The 15,868-nt window shown below is 42.1% G+C and overlaps 1 protein-coding gene across 1 annotated transcript; it reads right to left on the bottom strand.

The window, feature by feature from the left end:
* Positions 1-521: 521 nt before the first annotated feature.
* On the bottom strand, positions 522-15,626 carry LOC101846667 (ras-related protein Rab-20). Its single transcript, XM_005103511.3, has 5 exons — positions 15,491-15,626; positions 7,523-7,616; positions 4,787-4,843; positions 3,428-3,540; positions 522-2,262 (listed from the first exon to the last, which is right to left on the bottom strand). Exons 1-5 carry the CDS (start codon positions 15,508-15,510, stop codon positions 1,908-1,910), a joined length of 639 nt encoding a protein of 212 aa, XP_005103568.1. The 5' UTR covers positions 15,511-15,626; the 3' UTR covers positions 522-1,907.
* Positions 15,627-15,868: the final 242 nt, after the last annotated feature.

The following is a 15,868-nucleotide window of genomic DNA, read 5'->3' as shown; positions in this document are numbered from 1 at the left end:
TAACACTGTTTTACAGATTTCCGACACCGATATCATACTCACTTCATGGAAAATTCCAGATGAAAACGAATTGCTAATCTAACCAAAGAAGCCACCCATCCATGTTTCACACGCGGCTACGCTAAAAAGCCAACAACCTCACATGGAATGTTACAGTCTCAATATCAGGCTGGCCAGTATTCACCTTGTACTCCGTACTTGTATAATATACATGTAATATATAAATATATATATATATATATATATATATATATATATAATAAAGCAGCAACAGACGCGAGAAATCAGTTGTACTTGCTACGTCTCGTGCTGACGTTCCCCGACAGACGTGGGCAATGACTTCAACACACTTTCTCTCTTCCACATGCAGTCCTTGTGGCTCTACTCTTGATACTGATGGTAGACATAGTCAGTTGTAGAGCTGGGCCACAGTGCCCATCCTACCTCACTATTTAACATTCAAGATTTTTTACTATTCAGAGCTATTCGAAGCGTGGCAGAGCCATTCCAATGCCGTGGGATTTTATTTTTTTTTGCAAACAGATTATGGATTTTCGTCTCATTTTTCTCAACCGTAGTAAAATTAGAGCAAAAAATATTGATAAAATCATTGAGATAAACAGAAATACTCTGTACTTGATGGTTACTAGACAGGGTAATAACAGGAGTCAACAAAAGTTATAAAATATGCCTCAGACTCCTAAGAGTATCCATTACTATTCATTTATGAACAAATGTAAGTCATTCTGATGTCGATTTAACATTTACTAATATTTATTAACAAAAAAATTACAACATAATGCCAATCTGCCAGTACTTCCTCCACAGGCAGATCTATCCTACAAGATCCATAATAAACAATCAAACTACATCAAAAGAACCAAACAACTGGAACAATTCGACACTAGCACTTGGCAAAAACGAATACTAAGCATGCGGTATCGGATGTGTAAACTGTAATTGACATCAGATGACTACAATTATTCACACCACGAATAGTTCGAGCAAGGGCACTTGACTCTTGAAGCACAGTGAATGTTTTTTTTTCCATGAAATTAACTGTCGCAATGAGCTCCCTTTCCCCTATTTAAAATTCAAAGTGTTATGAATGGTGATGAGATGCCTTCACATTGCACTGTGCACGAGAAAACCCATGCACGCTTGGTGACTGGTGCTATAAATAGTTAGTGAATATCCAGTAGCGGAAGTGAGGTTGGACTTAGTGAGTACAAGGAAAAAAACATTCGACAGCAGTAATCCAGAGGCATGAATAGTGACCTCATGCTTCGGAGTATCAATGAAGTTTTATTTCCTCAAAATCCCACAGCACTAGTCAGCAGCCTTTTAACCCCTTCACTGCCGCAGCCCGCTGACTCAGCAGGCCAAGAAGTGCTTCCCTGTGCCATGTGCCCGCTGATTCGGTGGGCCTATGATGAAGTCATTTTTTGTGTAATTTTCCACCTTTTAAAGGGACAAAACTGTGTCACGACAAATCCTCATTGATATTACAGTAGTCTCCCATGAATCTGAGTGCCATTTTCATTGTTTTGAAGAAGTTAAGTGTTGACGTTCTGAGTTGTGGGGGGGAGGGGTTTTTTTTGGGGGGGGGGGGGTTTGCTTTTCGCAATGGCATCCAACAGACGAGTCTATCGACCTTCCTTTTTAGCTGCAGAAGTTCTACACGAAATTATGAATGACTGTAACAGTGATGATAATAATTTCAATCGTGTGTCTGAGTTAGGGGCTCTATGTGACGCTTGTAGTAATTGGAGCAATTTTCCCCGGCACAGCTATGTAGCTCATAGCCGGCAGTGAAGGGGTTAATGATAGACAGACCAAGTCAACAGCCGTTTATCTTTCTTCCCCTTGCTGCTCCCGTCAATACTGTCTGATCAAAAGACAAAAAGTCAGCAGCACTTTTTCTTCCCCTTATCCCCTTCTTCGCTATTTTCCAAAAGGTCGACGACACTCTTCTGTTGGTTCCGATGTCTCTTCTTCTGGTCAGCGCTGAGAGGGAGGCAGTACTGGAAGATGTACTCAAACACCTCCTGCACGTTCTCATTGGCCAGGCTGGATGTCTCGAAGTACGGGTCATGTGGGAGCTTCCGGATGTCGATATGTTCGTTGAGGTCGCGCGACAGTTTGCGCCCTTCCTCTATGGTGATCTCCCGGTGTTCTGGCTCCAAGAGGTCAACCTTCGTGCCCACCACAATCTTCAGACAGTCCTCATTAGCTGCTTCCAGGATGGAGCCAAATCGAGCCCTGGATAGAACAAACAAAAAAAACTCACAGGCTTTCCTAATAACAGCAATTGTTTTTAAACTTAACACCAGCCTCCTCTTTTCTCGAATTTTTGTTTTTTGGTTCAACACCTTATATGTCTATATAAATGTACACATTTCTGTCTTGATTTTATGGAAAAGGGTAGATTAAAGGCACCAAAATTGCAGCTGTTCAGTTTCCTAGGACTCTTAAGCTTTGGAAGTAGTCGAACCTTGACTGCCATTTTCTCTCAAATTTTACCACTGAAATGAGGCGACCCCCATTTCCTTCAATTGCAAATATCTCGACTTCTATTCAAGATAGATTGGTATTTTTTTCCTCCAAAGCAAGACACGAACAAGCTTTAAAACGAAACCAATAACTCCAGATGCCCAAAGATTGACGAGCGCCTCATTCCACTGCGTTGTGACACATATATACAGTCAAACCTGTATAAGATGACCACCGATTGTGGAGGAGAAAAGTGGCCGTCTAAGACAGGTGGCCGTCTAAGACAGGTGGCTGTCTTAGGCAGGACTGATGAAAATGAAAAATATTAAAAACAAACCATTCCCTTCGAAGTTTCCACCTGGAGTTAGTTGCAGCAGAGATGCCAACCTAAGACGAAAACTTTTAGTGAGATCCAAGTAAATTTTTAATGAGATTTGAATTTTTTTAGTTAGGCTGCGTAACGGACAGTAATATGATATTCAATAAGTCCAAAAATCACATAAGACGAGTCTGGAGTAACGATGCCAAAATGCTTCAACACACGGAAAAAGAGGAGAGCCAAATACATGATCGGCGATGGCATATTAGGTCCAAATGGCAGATCAAAACCTCTAAACAGAAACGGAAGCGGTTTGCAATGCTGAGTCTTTGTAACTATTACGACTGGTCTCCTAGTGGTTTTTATTCCATACAAGATTCTATTTAACACGACCATGAAAATTGGTGAGATTACACAGAAAATCGTTGAGGCGTGAGACGGGTCGTGTTTTCGTGAGTCTCACGCCAAAATAGTGAGGGTTGGCATCTCTGTTGCAGGCTTACGACTTCCTAAAAATCAGCTACAGTGCCGACTGAAAAACTTCAAGATGACTGACTACCCCTAAGATCTATCAGAGTGCTCAGAAAAAGAAAAAATGATAGATTTTTTTCTCACCATAAAGACTCAAATGTCTTGGGGTTGTTCAAGTCGAAGGCCAAGATGGCCGCTCCTGCGCTGCGGCAATAGAAGTGAGAGAGACCCGAGTATCGTTCATCCCCAGCTGTATCCTGGGAAAAAGTTTTTTAGATAACAATATAATAAAAACCACCTTTTCACTTGGGAGTCCACATATGATATCATCTTGTATAAAATTACCCAGATAAGACATCAAAATTATAAAAATAGCCTTTTCAATGCAATTTCGAAATGGGAAATAATCAAGATGAAAGTGAATGAGTTAAGATAATTATATAAAAATAAACTTTTCATTGCTAGTGTACATAAAAAAATAATTGTCTGCAAATGCATTAATCCTCATCAGACACTGACAGACAAACAATTCTTATTATAATTACTATTAAAAATAAGATGCAAGAATCCTGCAACTCAGAAACTATGTGTGTGCACAGAAAACTTCATTCTTTCAGTTTACTTTTTACTTTTTTCTCCCTCTGGTATCCTTAGGATGTCGAGGGGAGGTGAAAGTTTCCGTCCTGTGTTAGGTGTGTAGCGTCAGTGATAGAAGTTATGTTGTTCTAGGACCTTTTTAACCCCATCCAGCCAGGTCTTTCTTGGTCTTCCGCTTGATTTGAAGCCGGATTCTCGGGTGTTGTTAGCTCTAGCTGCTAGTCGTTTCGCTACTTTACATGAACTGTCCTCTCTTCACCCGTGTGGGAATGGATACTCAGCCATAGACAGCGAAAGATCTTGTCCGTATGTTAGTGTCTGGCGCCTATAAAATTGATGCTTAGACTATGATTCCCAGGAAGTTGAATTCGTTTCAGAATGTTATTAGGTCTGCTGGGATGATAATATAGATTGTACAGAGCATAGAGCTTGCTGTTGAGCCGGACTTTGTGCTATACGAATGCTATCTATTATATAAAAGTGTTACGGCAACCGTCTCCGAGACAAGAGCTGCGAGACAATATTTGGTGACAATTTGCTACCTTAGAATTACAAAGTTCTACCTGACATTTTTGGCTGTTTTGAGTGACTAAGATCATGAGGTCAGAGACCAGATGTTCTATCTGCTCCATCAAAATCATAAGATTATTCAGAGTCGTTATAAAGATATTCAAAGAACTGCATAAGAAAAAGCGTGACATATGAAACTCAAAATTTTTTGCTTCAAATTTCTCAAAACTAGGTACTGAGCAGATAGATCTTTGTAATTCTATGGTAGCACATTGGTGACCTGAATGTTTGTCCTTATTCTGGGGGGGGGGGGGGGGGGGGGGGAGAGAAGACAAAGCAAACACAAAAGCAGTTGTGCAAAAAAACCATATGACAGAAGTTTCTACAACTACGTACCCATACTGCCACATTGTACGGTCCCCACTGTTTGAGAAAAAATGCTGCGCCAACAGTCTGAAAAATAAACATGGTACAGATATAAATAAGATCAAAGAAGTTTGTAACAGTTGAAATATTAAGGATATATAATTATACCTGATGCCAAATGTTCCACAAAAATAAAACAAAGAATTGCAAAGGTTACAGATAGTTTCAATAAAATGAGCCCACTCCTGAAAAATATAAAAAGTTTAATGACTCTATGGATGTAAATGCTGGACAATCACTAAAGACCGTGAAAATAAAATAGAAGCAACAGAAAAGTGTTTTTAAACTGTTGAGAATTTCTTGGAAGGAAGAGAAATCAAATGAAGTAGCATTTGAAGAAGCCCATGTGGGCTGCCCACTAATCAAAAACGATCAGGAAAAGGCAAAAGTTTCTGGGACACTTGAACAAACGTAAAGGCCTTGAACATCTAGCTCACACTCGGCAACCTACTTGTAAAGCCTAAACAGATGGAAGATGAAAGATCAGGATAATGCAGCTCTTTTGAGAGCATCTGAGCAAATGAAGGAACGGAGATCCATGATCATCCATGTCTGTAGAAGATCTGGCACTCAATGATGACAGGCACGAAACACACCACAGAAAATATTTCAAATTTTTTGTGGTTGAAAGGTGTACACTGTTTCATTGATATTAATCTATGCGCATTTTCACGACCTGTCGTGGAAAAAAAAGGCTAGGCATATTTTCACTACATGTCGAAGACATGCCCGGCTTTTACCGCAGAGGTCCAGCCATTAATTATTCTGTGTCAGGAAAAGTAAGAAGCTTACAAGACATTAGGATAGCTTGATGCACCGTTTGACAAGGGGATTTGATCACACTTCAACAGGTATTCTGCTATTAATACCATCATCCTAGCAGTGATGGTCTTCATGAGGGATACAAGAAAGACGGGACAAAACAATAAAGGGAAGAGAGTACATTAACAGAAAAAAACAGAAAAACAACTGTAAAAAAGCCAAGGAAAACAGTAAACATACCTAAAAGACTAAAGAAAAGAATGAGACAGCAGAGCAACTAATCGCAATTTTTTTTGTTTTAGTAGAGGTTTTACGACGCTCGCAGCTGCATAAGGTCATATGAGCACCAAGGGGTGGATGTGAACAGAGAAGTCCTTACAGGAAATCATACTTACTCTGCTCACCTCTCTAGCTTCAAAAGCACAAAGTCTGCTTCAACTATCAAGGCACCCCGGAAATAGCGGGTCACAAGAGTATGAAAAACATACAAAAGAAGTAGAGGCAAAATGACGATAGTAAGGATTAGGAAAGAAAAAGGAGCAGTTCCCTGTTGCTGTCCAGGAATAGTTATGAGCATGACATCGATGAATCAGACCATTTACAAATCTACTGCGCATAAGAACAGGTTAATATCCCTTCTTTGGGAATGACCTAAAAACACTTCGGTCAGTAGCACCTCCCCGGGGGGTACTCATCGCAATGGAGTGAAACCCTTGACACAAAGCATATAAAAACAAATAGTTTCTGCATTCACACTCATTCAATAAAAACACTTTTTAAAAAGTAATCTTGAAATGTTCTTTGACTAAACACACACACAAATACACACACACACACACATACACATTCACACATGCACAAAACAAACACATGCACACACACAAGCACACACATGTATACGCGTGCACCTGCGCACACCCATACACGCACAATCTCTCACACATCCTCTCCTCCACACAACATCTGTGCACATATCCATAAAAATACAACAGTATGCAGGCACTCATTAACAGGCTCACAGTCACATCATGTATAATATAAACGAACAATAATTGTTAACATTCAATAGTGTTAAGCTAGACACGTAATCAATATTCTGATTGTAACCTAGTGGTATTCTGATTTCTTTCAACAAGGTGACAGCAGACGACCACTAACAAAATTCTGTAGTTTCATGTGATTGTAATGGTACTAACTTTCTGCTCTATGCACTTACTTATTTATAAAATTCTGATCAGTAAAGAGTGGATTGCTTCCCCCTGCTTGTCACTAATGAGAAGGCCAACCCTCGCTGGGTGGGATACAGAATAGTGCTCGCAGATGGGGAAGCTCTGTAAAATACTTCCCCATTTAGTGAAATCATCTTCTGCATGAAGAAATGAAATACTCGCAACCGTTAGGTCATGGGTTCGAATCCCATCAGGGGCCTGACGTAGTGTCCTTGGAAAAGGCACTTAATACGAATTTTCCTTACTTCACTAAGTTGAAAACAGGTACCCGGCTATAGACAGTGAAAGATCTTGACAATTTGCGGTAGTGTTTGAACACAAAAAATCCGCAGTCTGCATAGTACGCTTCTCGGGAAACCGAGAATGTCTCTGATTGTTCTCGAATTTTGCTAGGGCAATAAAGGTTGTAAAGCTCATAGAGCATGCTGTAGAGCGTGGTATGTGTTACACTAATGCAATTATTATTAATACAAACTACAACACCACAGACAATGGCGCACCGTCTGTGCTGCCTTCACCTCCCCACTGAAAGGGTGACCATCGGGGCATCACTGTGGATACTGCAACCACTTTCTTATACTTCAGATTATACTTTTTAAAAATGACAAAGATAGACATTTCCAGCTCTTTCTGTTTTAAAGTGTAAAGCTGTAAATTTAACACAAAAGCCTACTGACCTATCCAGCATTAAGAATGTAACTTATTGCACACTTACAGGCTCCTGAGTCTGAAACTTGCCATCAATGTAGCGGCAAATCAAAGATGTCTTTCCCACAGCGTAATCACCTAGAATGATTACTTTGAGGTCTCTGTTGAATAAAGTTGCACATTATTGATGATTGACAGATCTTTGGTCTTTGGTGATGTTTTGAGTTTCCCCTTCACCCTGACAGAATATTAAAGTTGCACATTATTGACGATTGACAGATCTTTAGTACTTTAAGTCTTTGATGATGTTTTGAGTTTCCCCTTCACCCTGACAGAATATTAAAGTTGCACATTCTTGACGATAGACAGACCTTTAGTACTAAGTCTTTGATGATGTTTTGAGTTTCCACTTCACACTGACAGAATATTTAACTTGCACATTATTGATGATTGACAGATCTTTAGTACAGTAAGTCTTTGGTGATGTTTTGAGTTTGCACTTCACGCTGACAGATTATAAAATAGCTTTGTGGGACCAACACTGGATTCGTAACACAAATCAGTCCTTACACAAAAATATATAAATGCCACCAGTCTTAGACCAGCTGAAGATTTAATCCACACATCAAAAATTACTTTCTCATACTGCCACTTGAAGAAAAAATAACATATTAAATATTAATCCTCGTAGCGCTTACCGGAAGCGCTGAGCGTGCTCCATGCCGGACTCGCTTAGCCTTGACCGATCATGACCTGCCCCGAAGCGCTGGCCGGGTCGTTTGAGGCCCATGCAGGGAAATTGTTTCATTTTGTATCTTGACATTCACCAAAACCCTAGACAAGTATACATTTCTAAATTCAGAAAGGACTTCCCTTTCCAGAAGTATGGTTTTCAAAATAATAAACTGAAAGCTGTTTAAATGAAACCAATCATTCATTCACTGTTAAGTGCTACTGGGTAATTGACCTAAATAAACATTATGGAGTCTATCCCTAACAGAACCCACAAAGGCACGCAGTGCCTTGACCCCTGGGTTATTTTTTCCTTGAATTTGATTGGTTGAACCATTCTAGAGCCGTTGGTAATTATAGTTGCCTCGCGCGCTCAGCGGAGTGAGAGAGGGGGAGGTGAGTTTTGTCGCCTGGAGCGCTACGAGGGTTTAATAACAAAGATGACAGCAACCATGACATTGCACCATGTGTGTTTGCCTGGAGAAAGGTCCCAGTTGTCGGCAAAGCTATTTTTGAGCAAAGGGGTGAAATGGCAAAAAAAGTTGTACCTGGTAAAAAATGTATAGTTCCATCAGAAAACACACGTTTAACAGTATAAAACTCAGGGGCGGTTTGTTAACTGGACAAGACCGGCGGTGCCGGTCAGATTTTTTACAGCTGGACTGTTGACAGGAGATTTATTGTTGATGATGATTTTCATTCAGTTTTAAGTAAATCCAAACAAACATGTATCAACATTCAAAAAGCACCTAGCCGATTTGAAGGCGCTCAAATAGAGAAGTGGGATTCACTGCTGTTTATTTGTCACGACAGAGCCTCATTCCTTCACGTTTGTTATAGCGCCGGCTCGTAACTTTAAATCGTCTCCCCTCCCATCAAGCTGTCACTTCCCGGAACTTTGTAGGCTACTACGTACCAGGCCAAACACACGGCGGGCTTTGGCCTAACGATGACGTCAGTCCCATGGACAAATCCATCGACAGCCCTGAGAAGGAATAGAGGGCATCCCTTAAATTGCCAAATTGGCCTCTTTGTAGCTTACAAAATTAAGATTGAGACTGTCTTGAGCAGCACAGACACATGTATTATTTTATCAGCAAAACATGTATTTATCATTCAGCCTTTCTCTAATTACTATCAGAACATTTATTGTTAGCATGGCACTAATTTTTTTTGTTTATTGACTTTCTAACCACCTATAGTTCCTGTTTGACATTTACTCATCGTTTTCTCCCCTCTAATAACTTATCTGGCCTGGCCCCTAGGAGTCTGGCCGGCGGAAGGAGGAATTGTCTAGTGAAGATATATAAGGAGAATTTTAACAAGGAGCGATAGGCACTCGGCTGTCAGAGTCTGGGCCAGGCCTACCCCCTCCCTTCCCTCCCCTTTTCCACCGTCACCCCAGCTAGACACCAAGTTCTATAATTAGCATTTGACACACTTCCCCACTTTGTTACAACACAGTGTTCTGTTCTGAGAAGTGAGAAGTGCGTTGAAGAAAAAAAATTTGATGATATAATGATCAGAAACTGTTGTGTGCTAACTTTGTCCAGCTTTGTATACTATCTGATTGTAGACTTGATCTGCTTGGGACAGCGTCACTGGTACAGTATCAATTAACTTTTTGTCATCATACAGGACAATTCTTATTACATATATTTAATTTAACGGGTCCAGTGCTCGTCGATATTTAGTGTGGGGGTGTAGAAAGTACGAGTACAGTACTGAAGGCCAGGACCAGCAGTTTATTGCCTCTCACTTTCAGTTTGTTTTCTGGCCTAGTAGTGTTTTTTTTCTCTGCCGATCAAGTCAGTGTCTATTAATCTCAGTAACTTCTATCATACGTTATTCATAATATTGTTTCTTGAAAACTAACGCATATTTTAGCTCTTTCACAGTATATTACAATGTTTACAGTGGTGTGTGTGTGTGTGTGTGTGAGTGGGGGAGGGGGTGGGGATAGCGAAAGTATGGGTATAAAATAAATAGAGAGAGAGAGAGAGAGAGAGAGAGAGAGAGAGAGAGAAAATGTGTGTGTGTGTGTGTGTGTGTGTGTGTGTGTGTAAGTGTGTGTGTGTGTGTGTGTGTGTGTGTGTGTGTTGTGAAGGAAAGGAATAGTCGACGTGAATGACGGCCGGTCAGTTCTATAAACCACGAGCCACTACTGATAAAACTTATAAAATATAACATACAGAAAGAATATTATTATAATTTAAGTCTAAATATTTTTATAAGTTATTTTTTCAACATGTTGTACCAAAGGTAAAAAAAATTTGCCAGAAATTTTGGGGCGGGGGTATTAAATTTGGTTTTCATACCCTGTGTTACAAAATGAGGCATAGATTCTATCTTTAAAACTCCTCAAGGCATTTTTGAAAAAATTAAAGTCTGCGAGTTCAGCATTGAATTTACAATGAGAACAAAATAAGAATATGCCCTCCTTTTATTTTAATATCTAAAATTTCAGACACCTTGGACCTTTCTCAAAGCACACATCTAACTAGTGTTACACACAACACAGGGAACACATGAATGACAAGCCTGTTCCTCTATCCCTTCAGTGATGAAGACTTGACACAGCTCAGACAGATGGTAGAGTCACAAGTCTTGCAGCAAATCTGATTAATTTGCTCTACGAATACGGAGATCTAGATCTAGGATACTAAGAAAAAAGAAAAAAAAACAGCTGAACTTTCTGAGACAGATAGCATCTAATAGAATAGATGAATAGATGTCACGAATGAGTCCACCAAGTACCAAAGAGGTTTTCTTCCATTAGGCTTCCTGTTTTTTCTTTGCTCTCCTCATAAAATAAAAATGAAAGTGGCTATTCTCACCCGCCCGGAAGTTCTCGCAAGATCAACTCCTCCCCTCTTCTCTCTCTCTCTGTCTCATTCTGAATACTGTCTATCGGTGTGGACGATCAATTTGACCAAAACAAAGTTTAAAAATGATGTTAAAACACAAAAGTAAATTAATTTGGTTGTCTACAAAGATGCTACAGCTATTTAACTTTTCGAATCGAGCCGAACTACGCGGGTCGCCATTTTGTTTTGCCCGGAAATTCTCGCGCTACTCCTCTCTCTCTTTCTCTCTCTCTCTCCACTGCCCACAGACAAAATTGTACGCTTTTAGTAGGCTACAGTTGTAATGGAACGTTTGTTCACGGCACAGAATTCTACAATTTTTCTGTTATCACAGTGTAGAATTCTGTGGTTTAGGGTGAACGCAAAATTTGGTGAACGCGCACCGGGTGAGAATAGCCACAAGACTCGCCTGCACTATTCTCACTCCGGGTGAGAAAAGAGGTGGCCAATAAAAATACCCGGTGTAGTGACTCTCCGAACACTCAGTTAACTCACAACACAGCAGCTGACATGATCATGACTTCGCACGGACTTGCGAAGTGCTCACATGAAAAACACCACCTGACACGACTGTCCTACACGGCAGTCGAGTAGAAAACTCCGGTGAGTAAAGAACTACCACATTGGTGACCCCAACAAGTTGAAACGCAATTTCAACTTTGTGTGTTCTGTTTTGGATTATATTTTGAATCATATTTGAGCGGACTTGCGTTTTCGTCACAACCCTTACCATCCCTTCAAAATGTGTGAACAGGATTGTCAAGTAAGTGCAGTTTCTATTAAACTACCAACATTTTGGACAGCCGGGCCGGAAGCTTGGTTTGCCCAAACTGAAGCGCAAGTCGCTTTGCGAAATATTACTCAAGACGAAACTAAGTACTATCATGTTGTCGCCGCCCTCAACAACAGCACAGCAACTCGGGCACTTTCAATATTAACCAACCCACCAGAAGACAACAAATACAGCACGTTGAAAATATTTTTGTTGTCGGCATATAGTTTGTCAGATACGGAAAGAGCATCAGCGCTCTTTAAACTACAGGGGTTAGGAGACCGTAAGCCATCAGAATTAATGGACTCCATGTTAGCCCTACTGGGAGCCCACGAACCGTGCTTCCTTTTCAGACACTTATTCCTTCAACAGTTGCCTGAATACGTGAGAGCCCCCCTGGCAACATTCGACCATCTCGACTGCCGCACGTTAGCACAAGATGCCGACAAATTATTCCTTGCCGTTGCTCCACCCGCGACACTACTGGCAGTAGATCGCACAACGGCAGCTAGCAAGCCCAGACCTTGCCACTCGACAGGTCTATGCTTTTACCACCACAGATTCGGACCAAACGCCAAAAAATGCGTTCCGCCATGCAGTTACAAAGCCCCCAAAAAAGCATCTGCGGTTCAGGGAAACGAGTAGGTGGGCCAGCAGAATTCAGTCTTGCTTCAGAACCTTCTGTTGGCCCACAAAAAGCTCAATTGATTATCATGGACTCTGTCTCTGGCCGCCGTTACGTAATCGATACGGGAGCCCAAGTTTCGGTTCTTCCTGCAACATGGCGGGACAAACAGGCGAACACTTCAGGCTCTCCACTTTTAGCCGCAAATGGTAGCAAAATCAATACATATGGAGCGCTCAACACCACCATTCATTTCCAAAACAATGCTTTCGACGCCAGGCTTGTCATCGCCGATGTAAAGCGGGCCCTACTTGGTGCTGACTTTCTTCGCCGCCACAACCTACTGGTAGACATTCGTGGTCAGAAACTGATAGAGGCTCAATCTTTCAAAGCATACCCATGTACTATCGGTCAGATTTCAGATTCTCAGCTAGCCATAGTGGACCCAGAAAGCAACAAATTTAGGAAGATATTAACAGAGTTTCCCGAAATCCTCGAGCCAACCTTTTCGGCATCCGAAGTGAAGCACGGTGTTTCCCATTTCATCCCCACCACTGGTCCACCCGTACATGCCAAAGCACGTCGACTACCCCCCGACAAACTAGCCATCGCCAAAGCTGAATTTCTGAAAATGGAGGAAATGGGAATTATTAGACGATCTAGCAGTCCCTGGTCTTCACCTCTTCACATGGTTTCGAAAGGTAATGGAGACTAGCGACCTTGTGGCGACTACTGTGGACTCAACAATAGAACTACCCCAGATCGTTATCCGATTCCCCACATTCAAGACTTCTCAGCACGACTCGCTGGCAAAAGTATTTTCTCCAAAATCGACCTCGTTCGAGGTTACCACCAAATCCCAGTTGCGCAGGAGGACATTCCGAAAACTGCCGTCATCACACCATTCGGCCTATACGAATTTCTACGGATGCCATTCGGCCTTAGAAACGCCGCCCAGGCATTCCAGCGTCTTATGGACTCCGTCCTGCAGGACATCTCGTGCGCATTCATCTATCTGGATGATATACTCATTGCCAGCTCATCAGCAGCTCAACATATTAAAGATCTACGGCAAGTTTGCAAAAGACTCGAAGAAGCGGGCCTAGTTGTTAGGTTAGAAAAATGCGTGTTTGGAGTGACCAAAATCGAATTTCTAGGCCATCGAGTCACACGAGATGGATCTACCCCACTCCCTTCTAAAGTCAAAGCTATAGAAGAATTCCCGCTGCCAACCACCCACAAAGCACTCCAAGAATTTCTGGGAATGCTAAACTTCTACCATCGCTTTCTGCCTCGAGCTGCTTCAGTACTACGCCCTCTCTACGAACCTCTGAAGGGAGAAAAGAAGTCAGCAAGTGGGCCAAGGAATGTACGGACTGCCAAGCGTCCAAAGTGCAAAAGCATACTAAGGCACCCATCGAGAAGATTTCCGTGCCTGAAAAGAGGTTCAGTCACGTTCATGTCGATCTTGTAGGTCCTTTACCCCCATCTCAGGGCTTCACTCACCTCTTCACAATCATCGACAGAACGTCACGATGGCCAGAGGCTATCCCACTCAAGGACACCTCAACAACAGAATGTGGCCGTGCGCTGATCAATCACTGGATCGCCCGTTTTGGCATCCCTGTCGACATCACATCCGACAGAGGCCCTCAGTTTACTTCTGCCTTGTGGAGAGAGATGGCCGAGCGCCTTGGTACCAATCTTCATCATACAACAGCCTATCACCCTCAATCCAATGGATTGATTGAGCGATTCCACCGGTCCCTTAAGAGTGCTCTCAAAGCAAGACTCCAAGGCCCGAACTGGCTCGATGAACTGGGATGGGTACTGCTCGGTTTGAGGACTGCCCCAAAAGAGGACCTAGGAACTTCTGTCGCTGAGCTAGTTTATGGAGAACCACTCAGAGTACCGGGCGAATTTTTTACCAGTGACACTTCACCATTCGACCAGTCACGGAGCCTCGCCAACTTACGATCCCAAATGCAGTCACAACTAGCCAAGGCGACATCACTGCACTGTGCACCTACCTCCAACACCCACTCGTCACTAGACACAGCCAAGTTCGTGTTCATCCGCTGCGACGCTCACCAAAAACGCCTACAGCGCCCGTATACTGGTCCGTACAAGGTTTTAGAAAGGCTGGACAAAACCTTTCTTGTCGATCTAGGTGGTCACGCGGAACACATCTCTGTCGACCGACTTAAACCAGCTTTTGTGGATCTGTCGCAACCAGTACGTGTTGCTCAGGCTCCAAGACGTGGGCGACCTCCGTCTTCATCGCTTGTGAATCCAAGCGCAAATACTAACAATTCAACCCAGTCTACCCAAGCTGTACAATCCACTCCTGTTACTCTACAGGAACCACAACAAGCAGGCTGGAAGGTCTCACGTTCAGGACGTATCGTGAGACCACCTCTCCAGTTCTAGAACCTCCTGTCATGTCAGCGCTGGTGGGGGGCCATGTAGTGACTCTCTGAACACTCAGTTCACAGCAGCTGACATGATCATGACTTCGCATGGACTTGCGAAGTGCTCACACGAAAAACACCACCTGACACAACTGTCCTACACGGCAGTCGAGTAGAAAACTCCGGTGAGTAAAGAACTACCACATGTATGTAAAATTTTACTAATTAACTCATGTAGCCTTCTCAAATCCAGCTGATAAGTCACAACTTTCTGACTCAAAGGCCAAAAATAGAATCAGACTTACAAATCAGACTAACCAAGTCAAGATCACGCATGGGTTGAAATAATGGTAATGCCGCCCACTAACCTACATACAAAACATTTGTAGTAGAACACTATGCTACAGCACTATTATAGCCCAATTTCACCACTCTACAGTGAAAATCGAACAAAGCGAAGACCAGGCTTTCATGATAGCATGGCCCATGGGAGTATTGGGAGTCTCAGCTGACTTCTCTCGATGTGACTGGATTTATATGGATTTCGACTTTGTAAATTGATTTTTTGAAAAGTCTATAGATTCTACTTCTAACAGAAATAACAGCGTTATGAAATACCATAACTTACGCTTTTTTCTTCCCTGACATGTTGTCAAAATTCGATATGGTCTGATCTGAAGAACATACTTGAGACAGGCAGGCCAGATATTTATGGCAGACAAATCTCTGTGCTCATAACACGGCCCACTTTTTCCTATCGAGGGCTATGCGGAAGTCGTAAAGCAAAACATCATATCGGCTGACCTTTTGTGTGCTCATTTGATTTCAAGGGAAAATTGTGTTGTTATCATCATGTCGGTTGACATATTATGTGCTTGTTTGATTTCATGGTAAATTTCCGTTTCTATAGAAACACAAAAGAGTAGGCCCCTGTCTTGGGTTAGGGCCACAGAATTCTACACTTATGTGTAGAATTCTGTGGTTAGGGCTTGGCTTCCTAGGGTTA

Source organism: Aplysia californica, unplaced genomic scaffold (assembly GCF_000002075.1).
Source record: "Aplysia californica isolate F4 #8 unplaced genomic scaffold, AplCal3.0 scaffold00376, whole genome shotgun sequence".
NCBI classification, from domain to species: domain Eukaryota; kingdom Metazoa; phylum Mollusca; class Gastropoda; order Aplysiida; family Aplysiidae; genus Aplysia; species Aplysia californica.
The sequence above is the reverse complement of the archived record's forward strand: the minus strand, read 5'-3'. Positions and strand labels throughout refer to the sequence as shown.